The 21,668-nt window shown below is 36.5% G+C and overlaps 1 protein-coding gene across 24 annotated transcripts in view; it reads right to left on the bottom strand.

Annotated features, from left to right (window-relative positions):
* Nucleotides 1–21,668, bottom strand: part of GTDC1 (glycosyltransferase like domain containing 1) — a 404,727-nt gene that overhangs the window by 229,288 nt on the left and 153,771 nt on the right. The window contains exons 2-4 of one of the 24 annotated variants that reach the window (XM_047869476.1): nt 13,311–13,358; nt 11,989–12,150; nt 5,656–5,718 (exon numbers count right to left, since the gene is read on the bottom strand). The exons of the other annotated variants lie outside the window; for them this stretch is intronic. Of the exons in view, the coding sequence (XP_047725432.1) occupies nt 5,656–5,718; nt 11,989–11,993 (68 nt within the window). The 5' untranslated portion in view covers nt 11,994–12,150; nt 13,311–13,358. The remainder of the gene's footprint in view (nt 1–5,655; nt 5,719–11,988; nt 12,151–13,310; nt 13,359–21,668) is intronic. 24 annotated transcript variants of the gene reach the window in all.

The following is a 21,668-nucleotide window of genomic DNA, read 5'->3' as shown; positions in this document are numbered from 1 at the left end:
CTGGAAAATCTTATACAGGTGTCAGATGCCAAATCTGATTAGGAATACTCAAGGGAGGAAACTGGCAGGAACTAAGAGAGGGGTAACAACTCAGAAGGGGCCTCCAGCCTGAGGAGGAATCATGCAGGGTAAGAGGGAGACTACGGACAGGAAACCTGGCCATGTCAGCTAATACTGGCAATCAAAGGATGAGAAGAGATGACCAGAGAGCAGGAAAGTGAGGGCCTGGGGCTGACCCTACGGCAACTAGCACTAGAGGGACCCATGGGTGGAGGGTCAACTGACAGAAGGCAGGAATCTAAACATCTGTGCATGTGAATCCAGTGTCTGGGATGGATAAAGCCAACTCTAAGTCACATTATTCAGTGTATCTGTGGCTAAAGATGTGCTCCGTGATGGAGGTTAAGAACGGCTCCAGTACTGTGCAAGACTGAGCCCGCAAGCTCAGGGGGCATTCGCGGGCCTGACCGTGACTTGGCTAAGGAAAGTCAAGGCTTGAACAGAGATAAGCGTTAAGAGAACAAGAGAAAAGAGAATAACACAAAAATGTCTCTGAATTATAATATGTGAACTTGGTAAAAACTACAAAGCAAACCCAGAATATGAAAAGGTAGATTTATCTGAAAGACAAATGAGTACTCTATTTACTTTTACAAAAAAAAAAAGAAAAAAAGAATCTTCAATAATATTAAGAATAGAATTAAAGCTTCTTAAAGTACAAAGTTATAAGTATACTATTATTACAATAATGTAAGACTAGATACACAGGAGAAGACTATAAGAAAGACTGTAAGGTATAATAGCTGTCAGGTTTATGGATTTTCATATTTTATCTCCAAACGTTCTGCCATGTGATTATACATTACTTTTATAATTAAAAAAATGAAAATATTCATAATAAAACTTTTAATAGCAAGCACGCCTAGTACCTTTGAATTATCTGACTAAAATAATTTCTGCTTACAACACATTTCCTGGGTAAAGAGCAAAGTATTTACACATACTGTTGCACACTGAAGTCCTTTTGAAATCTCAAAAATTAATAATCCTTACACATAATTTGTATATCACTATAAGGTAAAGTTAACCTAAAGAAACAATTTAAAATTTTCATTTTAAAACATTTTCTTTATTTTTAGATATAGGAAATATGTTCTAATGTCACCTTTATACAGCACTAGGGGAAAATTAAATTAAAAAAATCATTGTAGTGTGTTGTGATGCAAATTATTTAGGATAAGTGCTAGAGACTGCACTTTTTTAAGTTTATTTATTTCGAGAGAGAGGGGAAGAGAATGAGAATGAGTGGGGGAAGGGTAGAAAGGGAGGGAGAGAGAACCCCAAGTAGGCTCAGTGCGCTTAGTGCAGGGCCTGACGTGGGGCTCGATCTCATGAACTGTGAGATCATGACCTGAGCTGAAATCAAGAGTCAGATGCTTAACGGACTAACCCACCTGGGCACCCCAAGACTGCATGTTTTTAAGGGGCAAGAATCTTGTCATCTCCATGTTTTATAAAATTCCACAATGCATAGATACCCTGTTTACCTGTTACATTCACTAACATTTAAACAAGGATTGTGATAAAGAACATGGGATTCTGAAAGGAGCCTACCTGGGAGTACCACTGACTCTTAAGGCAGACTACCCAGGTCTACCACAGAACCTGAGGGCACACCACACGGGTCACCCATGGAACCTGAGGGCACGCCACCTGCTCCACCAACTACTGGCTTGGGAAAGTTTATCTTGGGAAAGTGATCTTGGGAAAGTGATCTTGGGAAAGTTTACTTGGGAAAGTTTATCTTGGGAAAGTGATCTTGGGAAAGTTTACTTACCTTCTGTTTGCCTCTGTTTCCTTATGGGGTAAATGGGGCTAATCACAGTACTCTTCTAATAAGGTGGTGTGAGGCTATGTGAAGTATTTTTGACTTAACGCTTTGCACACTATAAGCACTCTAAAACCAATGGAGACTACTTGCCATTATTACTGATCAATCCTGTTTTTGGAATAAAATTCCAATTAAATGAGGAGCCAAAGTTCAAAATACTGCACTATTGGTAAGTTTCCTCATTCATCATTCTGTGGTTATTATACTCTTATTTTTGTTTTCATCATACAAGATGTCACTTACCAAAATTATTACTGGAAAACTCTCCTCACAAATGAACAGCATTGGACTTAATTACTCTTGATCTTTAGGCAATAATCGTGTTCTGGGGCCACTGTAGTTAAGTAAGCCCTAGGCTTCCTAGAATCTAGTGAAAGAACATTTTGTCAGTCTTCCTTCCTTCCAAACACAGTGTGTGAGAATCCAATTTGGTTAAATTTTGGATTGCTGGCAATTGTAAGCTCATCTGGGAGTAATTTTTCTCCCTGGATGACTTGAGCTTGAGCTGGGAGAGGAAAAATTAAATTCTTTTTATTGCCAAAATCATTATATGGCCTGCCTTTGAAGTCTTTTGCAAGGAATACAGTGTCCTGTGTCCACTAGCCACCCAATTCTCAGAACTCCAAGTAAATGGTCTATCGATTCAGTTCAAATGATATTTTGATACACTACTTTGATGCTAAGATTAATTCGGGGGGGGGGTGGGGAACAGGTAACATTTTTAAAAGATTCTGATTAGGTTCATACTTCAGTTCTTGAAGATGTTTCAGGTCAGATCAAAGTTAAGCAAATTAAACAAGGTTAAGAAGAGTTCATTTCACATTTTAGTTTGTGGTAGTTTGTGGTAGTATACACTTAGCACATTCATATTGATTATGACCATGATGCTGATACTAAAGAGAATACCTATTCTTAGAATTTCAGAACTGCTTATTACGCTAATAGCTCCCAGATTTGGGTTTCAAACCTAGACTTCTCACTCAGCCTTCAGATACTCAACTGTCTGTTGGAAAACACGTGGATAGCCCACTGGCACCTAAAGTCAAAAGGTTCAAAACAGAATTCATCACCTAGTCCAATATACATATTCTTCTGCTGTATTTATTATTGCAGCCGAAGGCAGAACCATCCACCAAACCAGAAACCTGAGAGTGATCCCTTGCTTTGAATCACTCTCCCTAAATTTCCATATATAACTTAATGAGTCCTGCCAATTTTATTTTCTGAATATTTCTCACATCTGCCCCTTCAAGTTCATCCTTATTCCCTTTTACCTAGTGAAGCCTGACCTACTACAAAATCCACCTAACTAACTTTCCTCTTCCTAGGACTGCCTCCCTAACAACTTCATATTCAGCTAGCTGCAGAAGTCATGTATTGAGAATGTAAATCCAGCCAGGTCACTCCCTGTATAAATCGCAAGACCCTTCAGTTAGTATATGAAATGTCAACCCACTTGGGTCTCCACCCAGATCTACAAGCTCATCTTCTGCCTTGATCTATTTCACAATTATTTACTCACAATTACAAGAGTAATGAAATGACAATGCTTCCTTACTTGAACCAGGCTTCCTTTCACCTCCGTGTCTCTGGTTACTGCTATCCAGTTTACATCGTATGCCACTGTCTCATGCTCCCTTCCTCAAAGCAATCTGCTAATTCCTTTGTATCACTTAAGAAGCAATTTCATCACCCCTTCGAAAAGGTCTCCTAGATCCTTCTACCAACACCCAAATTGTATTGTGTACTCCTCTTGAGTGTTCCTATATCTTTACACTTACCCAACTGGAATATAACTTTTTAAAAAATTATCTGTCAACTAATCAACAAAGATCTTGGAGGTGAGGGTTTATCTTATTCACTGATCTTCATATCCTCAATTCCTGCCTACTGATAATTATTTTATTAAGCAATGAGTGAGTGTGTGTGTGTGTAATCTTTGACTCCTTAACTTCGGTCCCATTATCATATATCAAATTTTTTATATGCACAAAATGAATACAAATCAATAAAAGCAAACATACTGCACGGTATTGTGACAGCATTTGTTGATAAACAGAAAAAGACGAACAAATTTTCCATTATTTCCTCTTCTGTTCAGTTATGTTAACGTCAAACTGGTTTTGTCTTCTATTTTAATAGTGACTCTAACAATCTTTGGACCCCACAGTGGTTTCCAAGTACCCTGTCATTCTCTTCACCCTATAGGCTGTGCTTGGGCCATGGCAGACTCCTCGTCACTGTCCCAAGCCACATCTATGCCTCCACCTCTGCATGAAATATCATCCCCTCCCTCTCTCCTGGAAAACACATACTCCCATAAATGTCATGCCTGTCTTGGGCACTTCAAGTCATTTTGTCTAGTTTTTATTTTCATAAATCTTTGTGCAGATCCCTGGCATAGCGTTCCCTTTGTGTTCAGTGTGCTTCCCAGCCTGCACAGTAAGCACCCTTTCCCTTTTCCATGCAAAATGCCTGTGACATAGATGTTCCATAAGGATTAATTTAATGTATTCTAGATAAATTTGTTCGTACTCCTATTCCCATCCATTGGGACTACTGAAAGGATTTGTCTTTAGCCACATGCTCTCCTCCTTAAACAAATATTCCCTATGAAAACTCAATCATCCTTATAGCTTCATGAGTAATCTTCAGAGGCAGATACCCAGCTTTCATATATCACCTGAACTCTAGTCCTCCACTTTCAGCAGCCCACAAAAAATACCTACTTGGAGGCCATGCTATTAATTTAAACTCGGTATACTAATATTGGCCTCATCCATCCCTTATTTCCCCCATCATTCCTTGCCCACCTCACTTCACTCTTTGTGCAAAGAGCATAGTATTATACTAGATCCTGAGGGTAGGGTGGAAGGCATATTTGATTATCCCCTTACTCTTAACTCCTATAATGAAGTATCGCCAAGCTTTGCTAATTTCTACTCTAAATAAGATGCTAAGTTTTGCCTCTTCTCCCCCCGTCCAATGCTGTGTTATCAGTTCGGACCACAAAAATGAAGTACCTTCATAGATGATTTTCCTGTCTTCAATGCCTTTCTAACATATTGCCTCTATGTTAACCTTACCAAAATACACTTTGACTAATCAATCTGCCAAGCCCTTTGGGAAACTACCTGGCTCTAAAGGAAATGAGAATAAGAGACCAGTTTAGGTTATTATAAAGCAAAACATTAGGTAAATCAATCCTCAAAACCTTCCAAATGAGAGCCTGGTTAATGGGGAGAACTCTGGGTTTCTTGGATTTCAGTCTACAACTTATTTCTTCATTTAAACTGATGGAGTTACTTTCTGAGAAAAGTCTTGGTCCTGCCAGCAGATCCTTCTGCAGCTCAAGGATATAAGCCAGATTTTTACTTTTATAACACAACACCATCTTTGGCAACTACAGAATTAGGAACTGTAGCATATGGATCTTCTTTCAGTCAACACAGAATACCAATACCTCAGACACATGTTAATGACCTAAAGATTATTTGCCCTAATACATACTAAAATATTTATAGATGAAATAATATGACACACAAGATTTACTTCAGAGTAACCCAGTGTGGGCGAGGGGAGGATAACGTGGAAAGGGTTCACAGATGACAAAAGATTGATCTTGAGTTGATAATTATTGAAGCTGACTGATGGGAACCTACAGCTTTATGACACTACTATCCCTACATTTCTGTTTGAAATTTTTCCATTGAAGGTTAAAATAAATTTGAAATCAAATGCTGTAAAAAATTATCAGTATTTACCATGGATAACGGAGCTCTGGCTGATAATTTTCTTCTTTATCTCTAAATATTCTTCTTTGTTTTCTAAGATGAAGAAGAATTACTTTAAGAAAATTGTAAAATGCTAACATTTTAAACTATCTTCTCTACATCAATTAAGCCTCTTCTTACCCAACTAATATTTGAAAGGGATATGTTAGTTATTCATTTTTTAGAGTCACCTGAAACTTTATCATTTTATCAAAAGAATCATTAAGCTATGTCCCTATACTATTTTATTCTAGGACTCAGTAGAACTCTCTGCGCTAGAAAAAGTATTAGCTTCTTCTTGCTTTTCACTGAGAGATGTTCCATGAATTAATGTAACAGAAAACCGACACACATTTTTTTAGGAAGTGCTGTCAAAAAATATCCATTATTATAGTCAATGCCCCTTATAATAAAGATCTACCTAATGAAGTCCACTTAGAAGTATGGTTTTTAAAATTAGAATCACCTGAGAGATTGAAAAAAAAATCCTGATGCCTAAGCCACACCTAAGACCAATTAAATTAGAATCAGAGGCGGTGAGATTTAAGCATCAGTACTTTTTAAAGTTCCTAAGTGATTTTAATGTGCAGCCAAGGATGAGAGATATTGTTTTAAAACTATATAAATCAGTGATATTCTGTTGATTTTTTTCTTATGGAAATTGTTGAGCACACACAAAACTAACAGTTTAATAAGTCCCATGTAACCAACACACAACTTCAACAGCTATCAATATTTTTGCTAAGGTTGGTTCAACTATTCCTCCCACTTTATTTTTATTTATTTATTTTTTGCTGAAATATTTTAAAGCAAATGTCAGACATACAATCACTTCATCTTTCAGTACTTTGGTATGCAAACATTGTTTCTCATGATTAACTGACTTAATTCCTTTTTATTAGACAACAAGAGGCTTTGATGAGCTTAGATTTTTGTTCAAATGGATTAAGTTTCCTTAAATTAGAATTTCCAAAATAGCTATGTTTCCTGTATTCCTTTGCTATAACTTGGATTTTTATTTTTGCTTTTGTTTTAATGGTTTTCGGTTATATTGTATATGTGCATTTTAATGAAAGCCAGATCTTCTTTGATTGCATGGGTTTTAAACATATCCTCATATTACTGTCCTCTCAAGATTATATACAGTATCTACTCTGCCTATTATATCATGTCAAATCCCTCAGTTTGACTTCATTAACAGTATTTTTCTTCATTATAAAAGTAATATATTTTCATTATAGAATAATTTGAAAAACACAGAAATAGAAAAAGAGAAGAATAAAATCACTTATAATTCTACAACCTATATGTAACAATCTTTTACATTCTGGATATTTAATCCTAGTGTCCTCTTAAACATACAAACACATTTTACAAAATTGAGATGTACTATATGTATCGTTACCATAATATAATTTTTACTTAACGTTTTCAAGAGTTTATTCCCAAGTCTTTAAATCTTTAAAAACATGATATTTAAGGGCTGTGGAATTAATATGCCACTATATGTATGTCTCGTGATTTACTAAACTAGTCCCTTATTACTGGATAGTTGGATTACTTTCCAGGGATTACATATGATGCTTTGTTGATAATTCTAATCATGCCTTTGTCAAGAACAGTAAAGGGTCTAAGATTTTGCCCTACCTGGAAGTTAACAAGTTAGCCTGCCCCCATTTCTTGGATGCTGGCAGCAGACATGACACCCCTGGGTCAGACAAAGGACTTATTGCTTAGGACACAGTAAGCAGCGTGAGCTTCATTTCACATCGGTTCTCCTTGGCCTCCAAGGAGCATGACGATAATGTGGAGAGGGCCAGATGGATGATGCACAGGGAGTGGGTTAGCATCATAGCTAAGGAACCCTGAGCTTAGGAAACCCAATCTTCCATAATGAGCTGCAAGCAAAGTTGCCAAACTTTGCTCCATAGGGAAACGTTATTATACTGGTCAATAAATAAACAAGCCATCTGATCAGAAGGGAGATACTATCTCCTCAAAACTATACGCCAATGCCGTTATGCCATACAAACCTCCCCCAAAAAGACAGTCCAGAACAATAAGGCATTTAACTCCTGCTTCCAAGACATACAGAAAGGTGAAGCCCATAAAAAATTGTCTCCCAAATTCCTTAGGACAAATATTTAGTGTGATTACTGAAATTCCTGTTACAATATAGTACCTTCAAATTATTGTCTAAAAAGACTGAACTGCTTTATACTCATGTGGATAACGAATGAATGCCTCTTGCCTCCCTTTCAAAAGCTTCCATGACTTTAACCTTCTTAACTTCTCCTATTTTACTGTCCCCACAAAATACTTCCCATTAATTAGAGGCAGAATAGCGTAAGTAACTAAGGAGAGAGACTCTGGGGCCAGAAAGCCTGAGTTTATTTATTTATTTTTCCCTTTCCATTTCTTTTTTTTTTTCTTTTTTTTTTTAAAATATGAAATTCATTGTCAAATTGGTTTCCATACAACACCCAGTGTTCATCCCAACAGGTGCCCTCCTCAATACCCATCACCCACCCTCTCCTCCCTCCCACCCCCCATCAACCCTCAGTTTGTTCTCAGTTTTTAAGAGTCTCTTATGTTTTGGTTCCCTTCCTCTCTAACCTCTTTTTTTTCCCTTCCCCTCCCCCTTGGTCTTCTGTTAAGTTTCTCAGGATCCACATAAGAGTGAAAACATATGGTATCTGTCTTTCTCTGTATGACTTATTTCACTTAGCATCACACTCTCCTGTTCTATCCACATTGCTACAAAAGGCCAAGTTTCATTCTTTCTCATTGCCACGTAGTATTCCATTGTGTATATAAACCACAATTTCTTTATCCATTCATCAGTTGATGGACATTTAGGCTCTTTCCATAATTTGGCTATTGTTGAAAGTGCTGCTATAAACATTGGGGTACAAGTGCCCCTATAGAAAGCCTGAGTTTAAATGGCAGTATGACTATTTACTAGATGGGAGCTTTGGAATGAGTTGCTTAATAAATTTGTTTCTCAGTTTTTTCAACTCAAAGGTGAAGACAATAAACACCTCAGTAACTATTAATACAATTATGAAATGTGTTAATACATGGAGAGCACTTCATAAACGCTATGTAACGACATGCTATTCTCTTGTCTGGCTGTTCTTCCATATGTGTCCATCCCAGGCCTACTCATTCTTCGAAGCTGAGTAGGATACCAATGCCTCCATGAAAACAAATGATTTTTCCAGCTCTGAACTCCAAGTTGTACCACATACCTCCAGACCTTTTCATTGCGTATGACATTCAGGGGTCTAGATGAAACAGATGTCTTTTGCTTCTAATGTTTCAAGGCTTTTTCAACTAACGACAGTATTACAAGGCTTCTAGTATTTATCAAAATCTCTAACCTTCTTGACCCCACTGGTATCAAAATCATGTGGCCCAAACTCTGATCACTGCAAATGAAAATCTTTATATATCAATTATGCAAAAAACTGAAGTGATTTTTTTTCAGGAGTGAATCAATAACTTTCTTTGTGTTGATAAGCAGTCAATTGAAACAGTGCTGGACATTTCAATAGTTGAATGAAATATTTTAAGCAAAATGTTTCCTGTATCATACATCAAGATAGTAGAAATCACAGGCAGTCAAACTGCTAGAGCAATATTAAAATTCACCATGATAAAGGTGGCACCAAATTGAACAAGGTCTAAAATTAACAAAGTGGGAAACCAAATAGTTTGTAGAATAGAACCATTACACTGGGACAAAAACCAGATTAAAAATACAGAAAACTTGCAATTTCCTAAAATAAAAACATGTACTTCGAGGAAGTATCTCCATTGTAGTAGGCATTCTGAAAACAAGAACCACAGTTATTTTTAACACAAAGTTAAAAGATGACATTGTGATTCTAAAAAAAATACCTTAGAATTTTACTTGTCCCCAGAATTTTCACGTATTTTAATATATATAATATAAAATTAAATATTAGAAAAACCTTATGAGATGGAAAGCACAAATATTATTTTTTTGTTCCACATACACATACACATACAGAAACGAGAGTTGAGACCCATAGTCACAAAATTAAAATATTTTTGAAATGAAAGCTCAGTTGTATGTAAAATGTTGAAAACCATACTAAATATCATTTTAAATAATTTAAATTACTTAAAGTAAATTTATTTTGGGGCGCCTGGGTGGCGCAGTCAGTTAAGCGTCCGACTTCAGCCAGGTCACGATCTCGCGGTCCGTGAGTTCGAGCCCCGCGTCGGGCTCTGGGCTGATGGCTCAGAGCCTGGAGCCTGTTTCGGATTCTGTGTCTCCCTCTCTCTCTGCCCCTCCCCCGTTCATGCTCTGTCTCTCTCGGTCCCAAAAATAAATAAACGTTGGAAAAAAAAAAAGTAAATTTATTTTATGTTATTTAAATAATTTAAATCATTACAATTTAAATTTTTTACATACTATTCTCAATTAAATATAATGTATGCAAGTTATTAGGACTTCTTAAGCCCTGTTAAAAAGTTCTCTTATACAGGAAAAGAGTGGTGCATGAAAATATTCAAAAGAACTAAGATATACATTTTTTATTTGATTGCCATCACCCACAAGTAAAGCAGGAATGCACAAATACATACACACATCAGCCCAGATTTGGAGGAAACAATGGATGTATACTCCTGACTAAGATTTTGACCCAGGAGGAATTGAAAATGTTATGGAAGTAGCATTGGGATTAAAATACATAGTGCCAAAAATGACAAAGTTTCTTGCTTGCTTCCTCTTCTCCTCTCAACTCTTACTTTTCTCTCTTGGGTAAAACCCTGTATTTTAGCTTTGGGTTTTTCTGCTTTTTTTTGTTTTGTTGTTGTTTTTACTTCTTACAAATGCATTAGTTTTATATATATAATATACCTATAATATATCTATTCAACATACTGCAAAACATCACCAAAATAAGTCTAGTTAATGTCCATTTCTACACATAATTAACAGTTTTGTCTTCTTATGATCTTTTAAGATCTACTCTCTTAGCAACTTTCAAATACACAATACAGTATTATTAACTATAGTCATGATCCTGTACATTACATCCCCAGGACTTATTTGTTTTATTTTCACCATGTTTGTTACCATTCTTTTGAGTGATATTTTTGCTGGGTATAGAATTCTAGGTTGCCAGTTTCAAGTTTTCTTTCTGTGTTTTGAAGATGTTGCTCCACTGCCTTCTCCCTTGCAATGTTTCCAATAAGAAATGTGCTGCTGGGTTTAACTTTGTTCTTCTAAAGTAACTTGTTATTGCTGTTCTTTTTTTAAATTCAGTTGCTTTTAAGACATTCTCCTAAACACCACTATAGACAACAGACTCTACAGCGGCCCTCATGATCTCACCTCATATTCACGGCCTGTGTAACCCACCCTCCAACCTTGAGTGTAGGCAGGACCAACCACTTGCTCTAAACAACAGAATACAGCAAAGGTGACAGGGCATATATGCTTCTACTACGTAAGATTTTACCACCTTGCATTTCAAGGCGACTCCCCCTTTCTGGGTTCACAGACATGTTAGGATGACCTACATACCAGGGAATGAGGGTGGCCCCTTGGCAACAGCAAGCAAGAAGCTGAAACCCTCAGTCTAATAGCTAACAAGAAAATGAATGGTACCAACAAACATGTGAGCTTGGCAGTGGATCCTTCTCCAGTTGAGCCTCAGTTGAGACCACAGCCGTGACTGAATCATGAGGTTTTCCAGTCTGGCTGGTGGGAATAGGTACTATTTCTGGCCTTTTGTGAGCAATGGGCATTAGCTCGTTTTGTTTTGTTTGTTTTAATGTCTATTTTAGAGAGAGTATGTGTGTGCGTACACACACACAAGTGAGGGAGGTACAGGGAGAGAGTGGGGAACAGAGGATTTGAAGAAGGCTCTGCACTGACAATAGAGAGCCCAAAGAGGGCCTCAAACTCACCAACCATGAGATCATGACCTGGGCTGAAATTAGAGGCTTAACCGACTGAGCCACGCTGGTGCCCTGCCACTATTGTTTTTAATCCTCTCAAATGGGTCCTTCTCTGGCCTTCAGTTTCCCAACATACATGAACTTATCTGTACTCAGATGAATGCTCAATGGGGATGCTCTATAGACCTCCAGAGTTCTTTCTTCCAGCAGCTTTCTTTATTCTAGTATTCTGAGTGTGCTGTTTGTTTGTTTTCCCCTATCTAGATTCTTACCTCCATCTCCTCAATTCCATAGGTCTACTAGTCTTTCCTGGGATTCCTTTTATTTGCATCAGGGCCCAGAAACTCTTTCAAAGCAAAAAGTTTGGGAAATAAGAGTGCCCACCTCATCTAATTGGCTTGTCTCAGGGATCACGGCCTGGTTGATGCTACATCTTGAATGGTTTCACATATTTTGTCCACATTTTCTTTGTTTCAGAGGGAAAAGCAAATCTAGTTGTTATTTCATATTGGTCGAAAGCAGAAGTCTTCCAACAAATATGTTTAGCTATACAACCAAAACCAAACCAATGCAGGAATTAGGGTAGCCAAATAGAACATAAAAGGTGTTTGTTCTGGCTATGAAATATAATACAACTGTTGGAGGAAAAGTAAAAGAAATTTGGGAAGTAGAAGAGATTGCCTATTGCCTTTACCATAATAGCTGGTAATCTTCAGATACTATTGAAAGATTACAAATCAAACAACAGAAGTATATGCATATTTAAAGAATATATAGGTAAAAAAATGAGAAAAATAATGTTGATTGAAATCAGATGGTAGAGAAAGAGCAATGGATAAGTGGGAACACATTAATTTTATCATCATTTATTACAAAGAATTAATAGATACTAACTCAAAAATTAGTGAACTTAGGGTATCATAGAAAGTCTTAATTATGAAGGTAACAAATAAGAAAAAAAAAGAAAGCCTTCTTAAACATCAAAAGAACTACACACACACACACACACACACACACACACACACACACAATTTTATAAAAAATAAATAAATAACTACCAGTGGAAGTAGAGAATCTAAAAAACAAATAAAAACAGATTTTCCTAATAGGGAAAGCTGCCCCCCCAAGAAGATCCACCACTATCATTACAACCACTGCCACCATTCCACCCCAAAAGAGATACTAAGCTTGCACAGTATCACAGGGGAATGCTAGCAAATTTTTAAAGAGCAGAAAAGTCCATTTCCTTTTAAGCTGGTATTAATAGGGGGTGAGAAACTTCAAAATTATTTTATTTTTCTGAAGTAAGTGTAACAAAACCAATGCATAACAAGTAATCTCACTTCTAAATAAATAAATCTTGAATAAAATATTAGCAAACAGAACTTAACAACAAGATATGAAGACAGTAAAACATCATGAACAAGTGATCTTCTTCGTCAACACACAAGCATGGTTCAATATTAGTAAATCAATAAGATTCATCACTTCAACAGCTCTAAAGAGAAAAAGCAATCGCATAATCATGACTAGGCATTTAACAAATTTAACAACTATTCATGATTTTTTAATCCAATAAAATTGCTATTCTTAAAATAGGAATACATAATTTTTTTCACTATAATAAAATATGTTCAGTTCAATTCAAAAGCCAGCCTCATACTTAAGATGAAACTTTAAAGTCAGAAACAGGACAAAATACTTACTGTCACCAGTACTATTTAGCATTGTGTTGCAGGAACCAGATGACAGAACTAGACAGGAGAAAAAAAAATTGAAAGGAAAAAAAATGGGAAAGAAATAAGTAAATTTTTTAAAAAGGAAAAAAAATGAACATATCAGTATTTGTGGTCAAGATTAGAAAGCTTAAGACCATCAACCAAAACCCTATCTCTCACAAAGAATTAGAGAATTTGGTAAGCTTACAGACTACAAAATTAGAATGTTTTTAAATTATTAAAATACTAAAAATATTATGTTTTGTGATATATATATGTATATATATACATATATACATATATATATGGCAAGCATTTAAGAAAAGATTGCATAAGCAGTAGTACATACATATATAGGTAAAATTTCTAAGAATAAATTTAAGAAATGGGTAAGAGCTCTAAGAAGAAAATGTCAAAGTGTTACTGGAAGAATCCCAAAGATGACTCGAATAAATGAAAAGCAGTACCACTACTTCAGATAGGAAGAGTTAACATAAATAGACATCAATTCTCTTTGAGTCTGTTTATCACAATTTTTAAAAGGTTGTTTTTGCTTATTTTAAACTGGACAAATGGATCCTAATTTCCATAGCTAAAGACAAGGAGAAAACAACAGTCAAGAAAATTCTGTTGGAGGTGAAGGTGGGGAGGGATGATTAATTGGAAGTGGAGATGGAGATTAACCTCACCAGATATTAAAAAATACTTTAAAATCTCAAAAAATAGCACCAAATAACAATGATCCAAACATAACACGGACCAATGGGAAAGAAGAGCAGATCCAGAAATAGAATCCATACAAGGAGTTAGCATGTGATAAAGGTAACCTCTCAAAACAAAGACGAACAAACTAATTGGTGTTGAATCAGCTTGGTAGGCATCTGGAGAAAAAAATAAACTGGAATCCAGACCAGCATGCACCAGAACAAATTTCAAAGGATCCAAATGTTTCGTGTAAAAAATGTAACTACCGAAGTACTAAACTGCTGAATGAGCCCTTATAAAATCACTTCCCCGCAGGTCACAGCTTGCTACCCAATGGAAGTAAGTGATACATAATTTATAATAAGTGTAAGTGATATATAATTTAACATTTTCTAGTAGCCACTAAAATTTTCTACTAGCCATTAAAAAAAGGAAAATGAAAATGAAATCAGTTCTAGTAATATATTTTATTTAACTCAATACATCTAAAATATTATCAGCATATAATCGGTATAAAAAATACGGGAAAATTGCATTATTTATTCGAACTAAACATTTTTAACTCAGGGTGTATTTTACAGTTATAGCTTATCTCAAGTCAGAACAGCCACAGTTCACAGACTCAACAGCCACATGTGGCTGGTGACTACCAAACCAATCACCAGTCTTAGGAAGTGCAGTCTGAGCTCTACAAACGCAGGGTATATGGCTCGTTTGTTCACCTTGGTTTACCCAGTGCTTGTATAGTGCCTGGCATATATTTTTGTGAGACCAAGAAAATAAGGAACGAAGAGTAAAAATGTGTTCTGTTTGAGAATCAAAGGCATCGATACGGCGCGGGGGGGGGAGGGTTCGGCGGGAATCATGTGTTACATTAGAGGTCTTGGGTTCAAGTCTTGACTCTAAAATTTCCTAATGGTAACCCGAGCACAGCACAACTTTTCTGAACCTGGTATATAACAGGAGATTGTTCATACTTACCTGCTAGGAGGAACAGATGAAATCCTGTAGAAGTGCATTTAAAAACACCATCTATCATTATTAAGGTAAAGAGCTCTGTCTCTGTGATCACTCCTTCCAGAAGATACAACCTTCCTGCTTTTATGACTGTCACCGTCTATCCCCTACCCATGGATGTGCAGGTTAAAATTCTGCAGCATGTTGGTCCATATTCTATCCCTGCAAGACTATTATTTTGATTTGTAAATTTGTGTTCAATGCCTCACTCCATATCTCAGCTGGCTACAGATAGAAGCCTCTCTGCCTTCGCTTGACAAGGAGAGGATTTCCTGAGGTGTCTCACACCCTTGTATCCTGCTGGGCTCCGTCCGGTTTGGAGCACCTAACTCACTAGTCACCCTGTGATGTAGGTTAGGAACGGGGTACAACAGAAGCCAGAAAAGGAAATGGACCTGAAATCCTAAGATGTGCCTCAGAAAAATGTAGAGACTAAAAGGGGCTGGACAAAGAGATGAGCCCATGGAAGGCGAAAGAAAAAGAGTCAACAAGGAGCTTCTGATCAGGAAGTTGGATCCAATTTTGCTGCATTTTCAGCGATGACTTGGGTCACCAGAAGGTTAGTATTCCATTCATCTCGCTCCCTGATCCCTAATTAGTAACTCCTGGCTGCTCGGTAAAAAGGAGGAAGAGTCAGAGGAACACGTTATCTCCCCACAAAGCTTCCCTGATTACTTAAGTCATCAAAGCTGGCATTTTGAGTAAGTGAACTAGAAAAACAGAGATACATACAGCCAGTCTTTCAGATTACCCTCAACCAGCCAGAGTGGCTGAGCTAAAAGCCTCCTAGATTGAGGTCACTTGGACAGCAAGAGTATCAGTGTGACTTCTGAGTGAAACAATCTTCTCATTGTCAGATAATGCACTATATTTCTTTGTAAATATAGAGGAGAAAGAGCACAAGCCAGGAAACCTTGGTTTTTCTTCTGCCTGCCACTTAAAAGTGGCCTATCTTTGCACAATAACTTAATCTCTCCCAGCACATTTCCAATATATGTTAGGTGAATATAATTATGCCTTGCTTACCTAACAGCTTCAAGAATATTCACTGCTACTTAGGTTTTGCTATCACACACAATGGTTATGGGAGGCTGGTATGTTACTATTAGAGTGATTTCTGGCATGGTCTATAAATAAACCAATGCTGGGGAACTTTCTGAAGATACTGGGGTAGGTGTTCTGTGAAAGAGTTGTATTATAATACACATGTGACTTTATTATAGAGTTGGCATGCATTCTAGCACATTTTGTGCAAAACCTCTAAATAATGTCATGTGACTTGATTTCCTACCGTGGTTTCAATATCTTTCCCACAGCAGGTACATGATGTAATTGAGCTGAGTGTTCCTAAGAGTAAGTTATAGTAGAAAAGTGAGACATCCCTTTACTCCACACATGTACAAGCACAGACGGAGATGGCTCAAAACATCTTCATGATCTGGGGGCTAGGACACTTGTCCTGCCTCCAAGGTGAAATAGTCCTGACACAAAGAGAGACTAGAGAAAGGGCTAAGATTCATTAGACAAGAATTACTGACAGAACTCAGGGAGCACAGTTAGGCAACAGCCACTTAGTTTTCTACATGTATTGCTTAGAAAGAAGCTAAATTTTAAGAGATAAGGGTCCCAGTGCTGTTTATGCCACTTGCACACAGGTTTCTTCCTGGATTAAACTCATAAGAAGGATTTAGTATTTAAGTTTCCTATGAAGGGGGTCTTTGTTCCCCCTAAGGCCTTAAGAATAATTTTAAAGAGAGAAGAAAAGAATGATATGCAATTTTGTAGTTCTTTATTATGAAGTGGGGCCCCTGTGTTTCTCCAGAAAAATAATTTCTCTTACTGTTCTCATTCACAAAAACGAAGCATTCCCAGTGTCTGACTCAAGCAGCATAAAGTTAGGAATATTGCTCAGTGGATTTATTCCTGTGAAGATGAAAACATACAATGGAACAAAGAGAAAAAAAAAGGATAATCTTAAGGCCACAGATAACTGACCATATCTAAGTCAGAATTCCAAGGGAAGCCAAAAATGAACTGGAAGCTCACTGTTTGTTTCCGTTTTATTTTACTTTTTTTTTTTTGTCTCCAGTTAGAAGATATGCAATTTGATTGATGGTATTTTTTCCACATTGGTGACATTTTAAATAGAAACCAAGATTTTTTGGGGGTGGTTGTAATAGCTCGATGAAATCTTTAACATGTGCCAAAATGTTTCATTAATGTAAGTCAGCCAAATAATCCTCTTGCGTTGTAAAAATATTTTCTAAAAAATGCTTTCTGAACTGTTAAGGAATTAGAGGACTCAGGGTTTAGCTACAAATACATGGGTTATATTGACTAATGTTGTACCTGTATTTCTTCAAAGCAAACCATAAAGATGATGTGATTCTGATGAAGTTAGATACGAAGCTGTCAACTTTTTTATGTCAAATAATTACTAGTTTTAAATTTAGATGGCTATCAGCAATCTGAGATTCAACCAAGTTGCCGTGTTTCTCATTCAAAACAACTGCTTGCCCTTGTTAAAAGCCGTGAAGTTGCCACCATTAGGTTTATTATATCTAGGTCACGATGGCCAATGTCCAGTACAGACATTGTTCTTGGTAAAAAGAAATACTTTTACTCTGTACATTGGTTTTTCTAGTTGAAGTCAACAGCCAGTTCATGTTTGATTAGTGATAACAATAAAGAAGTGTGTTACTTAAAAGTAGGAAAACTGCCTTTCAGTCAACTGAAAACTGCATATTTAACATTAAAGCAGAAAAGTATAGTGATGCACTGAAGGTGAAAAACGGGGGAAACGTAACTAAATTACAGGGAAATTTCCATAACAGATTCACTAGTAATGCTGATTTAATAACGATTTCCTGTCATGAACTATATTTATCATATGCTGCCTCTCTGACATGACACTGTATTTAATGTTTTTGAGGGCCATGTTTTTAATCAGATTAAACTCAAGGAAACCGATAGGTATCTGTTTGGCTCTTAGCTTGAGCTTCTGTTTCTTATTTAGTCACAAGACTATTCTTTCTGGAATCTTTATAAACACATTTGCTGGGATTGCCACAAGAGTGCAGCTTATGTTGTGAGGTCAGGAAAAATGTGTGCCAGTGGTTTTCATGATCTATGCACAGAGCGCGTTGCAGAATCGTTTAATAAATTAAAGACAACTAATGCAAAATGTGTTCCTTTCCCCCATGGGATTAAGCATCTAAAAATACAATTTATTTTTATTTTCAAAAAAATAGTTTCTCAGAAACTAAGTAACCAAGAAGAATGTTCAAAGAAAAGTTGGTACAATAGTATTCATTATTCAAATGTATTTACATAAAGCTAAAATCTCCATTAATAAGCTTAATGTTCTTGAAGCTAATTTACCTAATAAGCAATGATAATTTTAATAATCTATGTAACAGCTACGATAGTACCTAAAATGCAACATTCCAATATCATCAGTGAGCACACTGCATTGAATGCTTGAAAGGTTCAGGAGGACAAATTTTTCCTCTTTTAAATTCAGACACTTTGAAAAAAGTGCTCCCTGGGTCAAGATTTCCCATGGCAGATATTCTAGTAACAATCCAATAGTGCCAAACTGTGCATTAAATCGGGATTAATTCATATATCAAAGTAAGATCAGTGTTAAAAGTAGAAATTAGCAAAGAAGGTATAAGATAATTAAAAAGGAAGTAAAGGCTGGCCTTGAACACTCCAGTCCTCATCACATGAAAACCGTTCTCAGGCTTAAATGGCTGTCTGATACACGCAACATGCAAAACCACTTTAGTGTAGATAGAATAATATATTAGTTTCTCCTCCACATAAGTTGCCTACTTTTTCATAATAGAAATAATTATACAATAATTTCCTCAGTAAGTACCTGTGGCTTTGAAGGTTCCTCTTTAGAATATCTTAAAACTGCTGTAGGGCATGCACGAAAGACACTTGATTAGCTGGTAGGATGTAATCAAGTGAACTGGCACTAAACTAAAAACTACTGAGAAGCACCCGCAGCATGTTATCAGGTACATTTTCACAAAGTATACATTATATGGGAAAAAAGAATAAATATTCTTCAATTATCTGTAACAAGAATAGGAAATCTTTGAGGCTATTATCAATTACTGGTTAACAGGATTTCTGCTGAAGTTTTTCTTATAGGCATATAACACCATATCTGAGTGTAAGAAGTCTAAGAAAAATTAAAGTCAATGTTATTAATGAGATTCATTTTAATACCTCTATGGTTATATATAGATTCAGTCTACATGCTTTTTGCTTAATATTGATAAAATATTTCATGAACAATTTACAGGTTGGGCTTCAGGTGAGCAGAAATAAATACACTATTTATAAGCACAAGATATACTTTAAAACCAACTTTTAAAATTTCACTGGATCTTTCAACATTTGTTTGAAATCCTTACAAGATATTCATCTATTTGTGGCATCATATAGGTCTGTCTCCCCATCTGTCTATGTTTTTCATGAAGACTAGTATCTGGTACATATTTTTTTTCTTCCCCACTTTAGTAACTATTCATTGGCCCACTACTATGCCAATTCTGTAGGAGTTGTCCGACAGCTTTTATCAACCACTTTTTAATAAAATACAAGCTTTCTTTTATAGGACAAGGGGGCACATAATCAATGTATTTAATTTAATTTTGACTAAATTTAACTCTGTATGGTTAGAAAATTAATGCCATCAAAACCTATTATTGTCACAATAAATAATTACACTGGCAGCATGATGTAACTAAAATCTAGAAGACTGAATTTTCTAAGAGTAACATATATATGGTTATTCATCAAAGCCCTTCAGTGCCATCTTCCCCAAAGTAGCCTTCTTCTGTTACATAACCAGACCTGTTAAGAAATTCACATCTTGCATGTATGGACATTGCAAGGAATGCTTTTTTTATAGGATATCCTGGCAACATCTCCCCACCCCCACCCCAACCCCCACCCCTGACCTGGTAGCCTGACTGCAGCACAAACTCATCTGGTTTGACTAAAATCATCAAATCATTGCATTATTTGGCAGTGGTTTCTTCATACGTGGCGCTTAGAGCTCATTGAAGCTCAAACAGTACAGGAAATGCAAATCATGCAAACCACCCTCATGATGGCGACGTACAGTGGCGTGATTGAGCGGCAGTACGCATGGCTCGTGGGCTGACCACATGAAAGGAGCCATTTAAAGACCAGATGAGCGAAAGCTGGGCTAAGTTAGAGAGTATGTGTGAGCTTCAAAGCTGGCAGAATAGCATCCTTATTTAAAATAGAAGGGGTTTTTATTATTTTTTTTTATTAATAACACCTGCCCCAGTTCTGTGCATTGAAGGAAGTATGTGGACTTAGAGCGAACATGCACCATACTGCATAATGTGGACCAATCTTGCTTTTTTAATTCCTAGGTATGGTACAAGGGCCGAGTACTTTCCATCACTTTTTCACAGGATTTTCTACAAGTGTTAACAATTACTGGGAATGTTTTCTTTCAGTGAACTTAAAGAAAAAAAGATAATCCAGCAATGCCCTACACTATTTGCTCATAATTCCTAAAGTGTTGGTTTAATTACCACATATTAATAAAATTAGTTTCTCCAACAAAAAAATAGGTAACTCTAATTCTCAGGAATTCTTCAACAAAAGCGCCTTAGTACCAATTCAGAATTTGTTAGTAAGAAGGGTTTTGTTTTGTTTTTTTTTAATTTTTTTAATGTTTACTTATTTTTGAGAGGGAGAGAGACAGAGCGTGAGCAGAGGAGGGGCAGAGAAAGGGAGGCACAGAATCAGAAGCAGGCTCCAAGGTCTGAGCTGTCAGCCACAGAGCCTGACACAGGGCTTGAACCCACAAACCACTAGATCATTACCTGAGCCGAAGTCGGATGTTCAACTGACAGAGCCACCCAGGTGTGCCTGGAACTAATTATTTTTTAGATGTTTCTAACTTACAAACAAGTAAAGAAAATGTGACTGTTAACTCAAAACATTCAATTTTATATGGTTGTTTAGCATCTTAAATTATTTCCCAAAGCCCTGCATAACAGATATCTGTTATTTCACTGGCATACAGACTTAAAAGGCAGCAGGAAATCCATTAAAGCCCTGGCCTCTTAACCCTTCATACCTATAGCTAGAACCTTAAATGAATGAAGGAGCAACTTAGAAGTTTAAATAAGTAGGGAAAAGGCTAAGGCTTCTGCCTAGGAATCAGAAGACCTACACATACATAACCACGTGGACTAATCATTCTCTAACACAGCTTTCTCATACATACAAGAGGTGATATCACCATCTTTTCTGACTGCTTCATAGTTTTATTTGAAAGGGGATGGCACAGTATGTGAGAAAGTATAAAATGGGATACTACAGTATGTGAGAAAACTGTACAGTGCTATCCAAATGTAAAGAAACACTGTACTTTTTGTGTGCCACTTACATCATGCCAGGTACCACGTTAGGGCCCTGACATACATTATTTCATTTGACTTAATTTCATTTGCACACTATTCTGCAAGATAGGTTTTATTGGTCCCACTTTTAGAGGCAAGAAAATTGAGGCTCTGAAAAGTTAAGCTATTTCTCCAAACTCTTAGGGCTAATAAATAACAC

The sequence above is a fragment of the Prionailurus viverrinus genome, chromosome C1 (assembly GCF_022837055.1).
Source record: "Prionailurus viverrinus isolate Anna chromosome C1, UM_Priviv_1.0, whole genome shotgun sequence".
Lineage (NCBI taxonomy): Eukaryota > Metazoa > Chordata > Mammalia > Carnivora > Felidae > Prionailurus > Prionailurus viverrinus.
The sequence above is the reverse complement of the archived record's forward strand: the minus strand, read 5'-3'. Positions and strand labels throughout refer to the sequence as shown.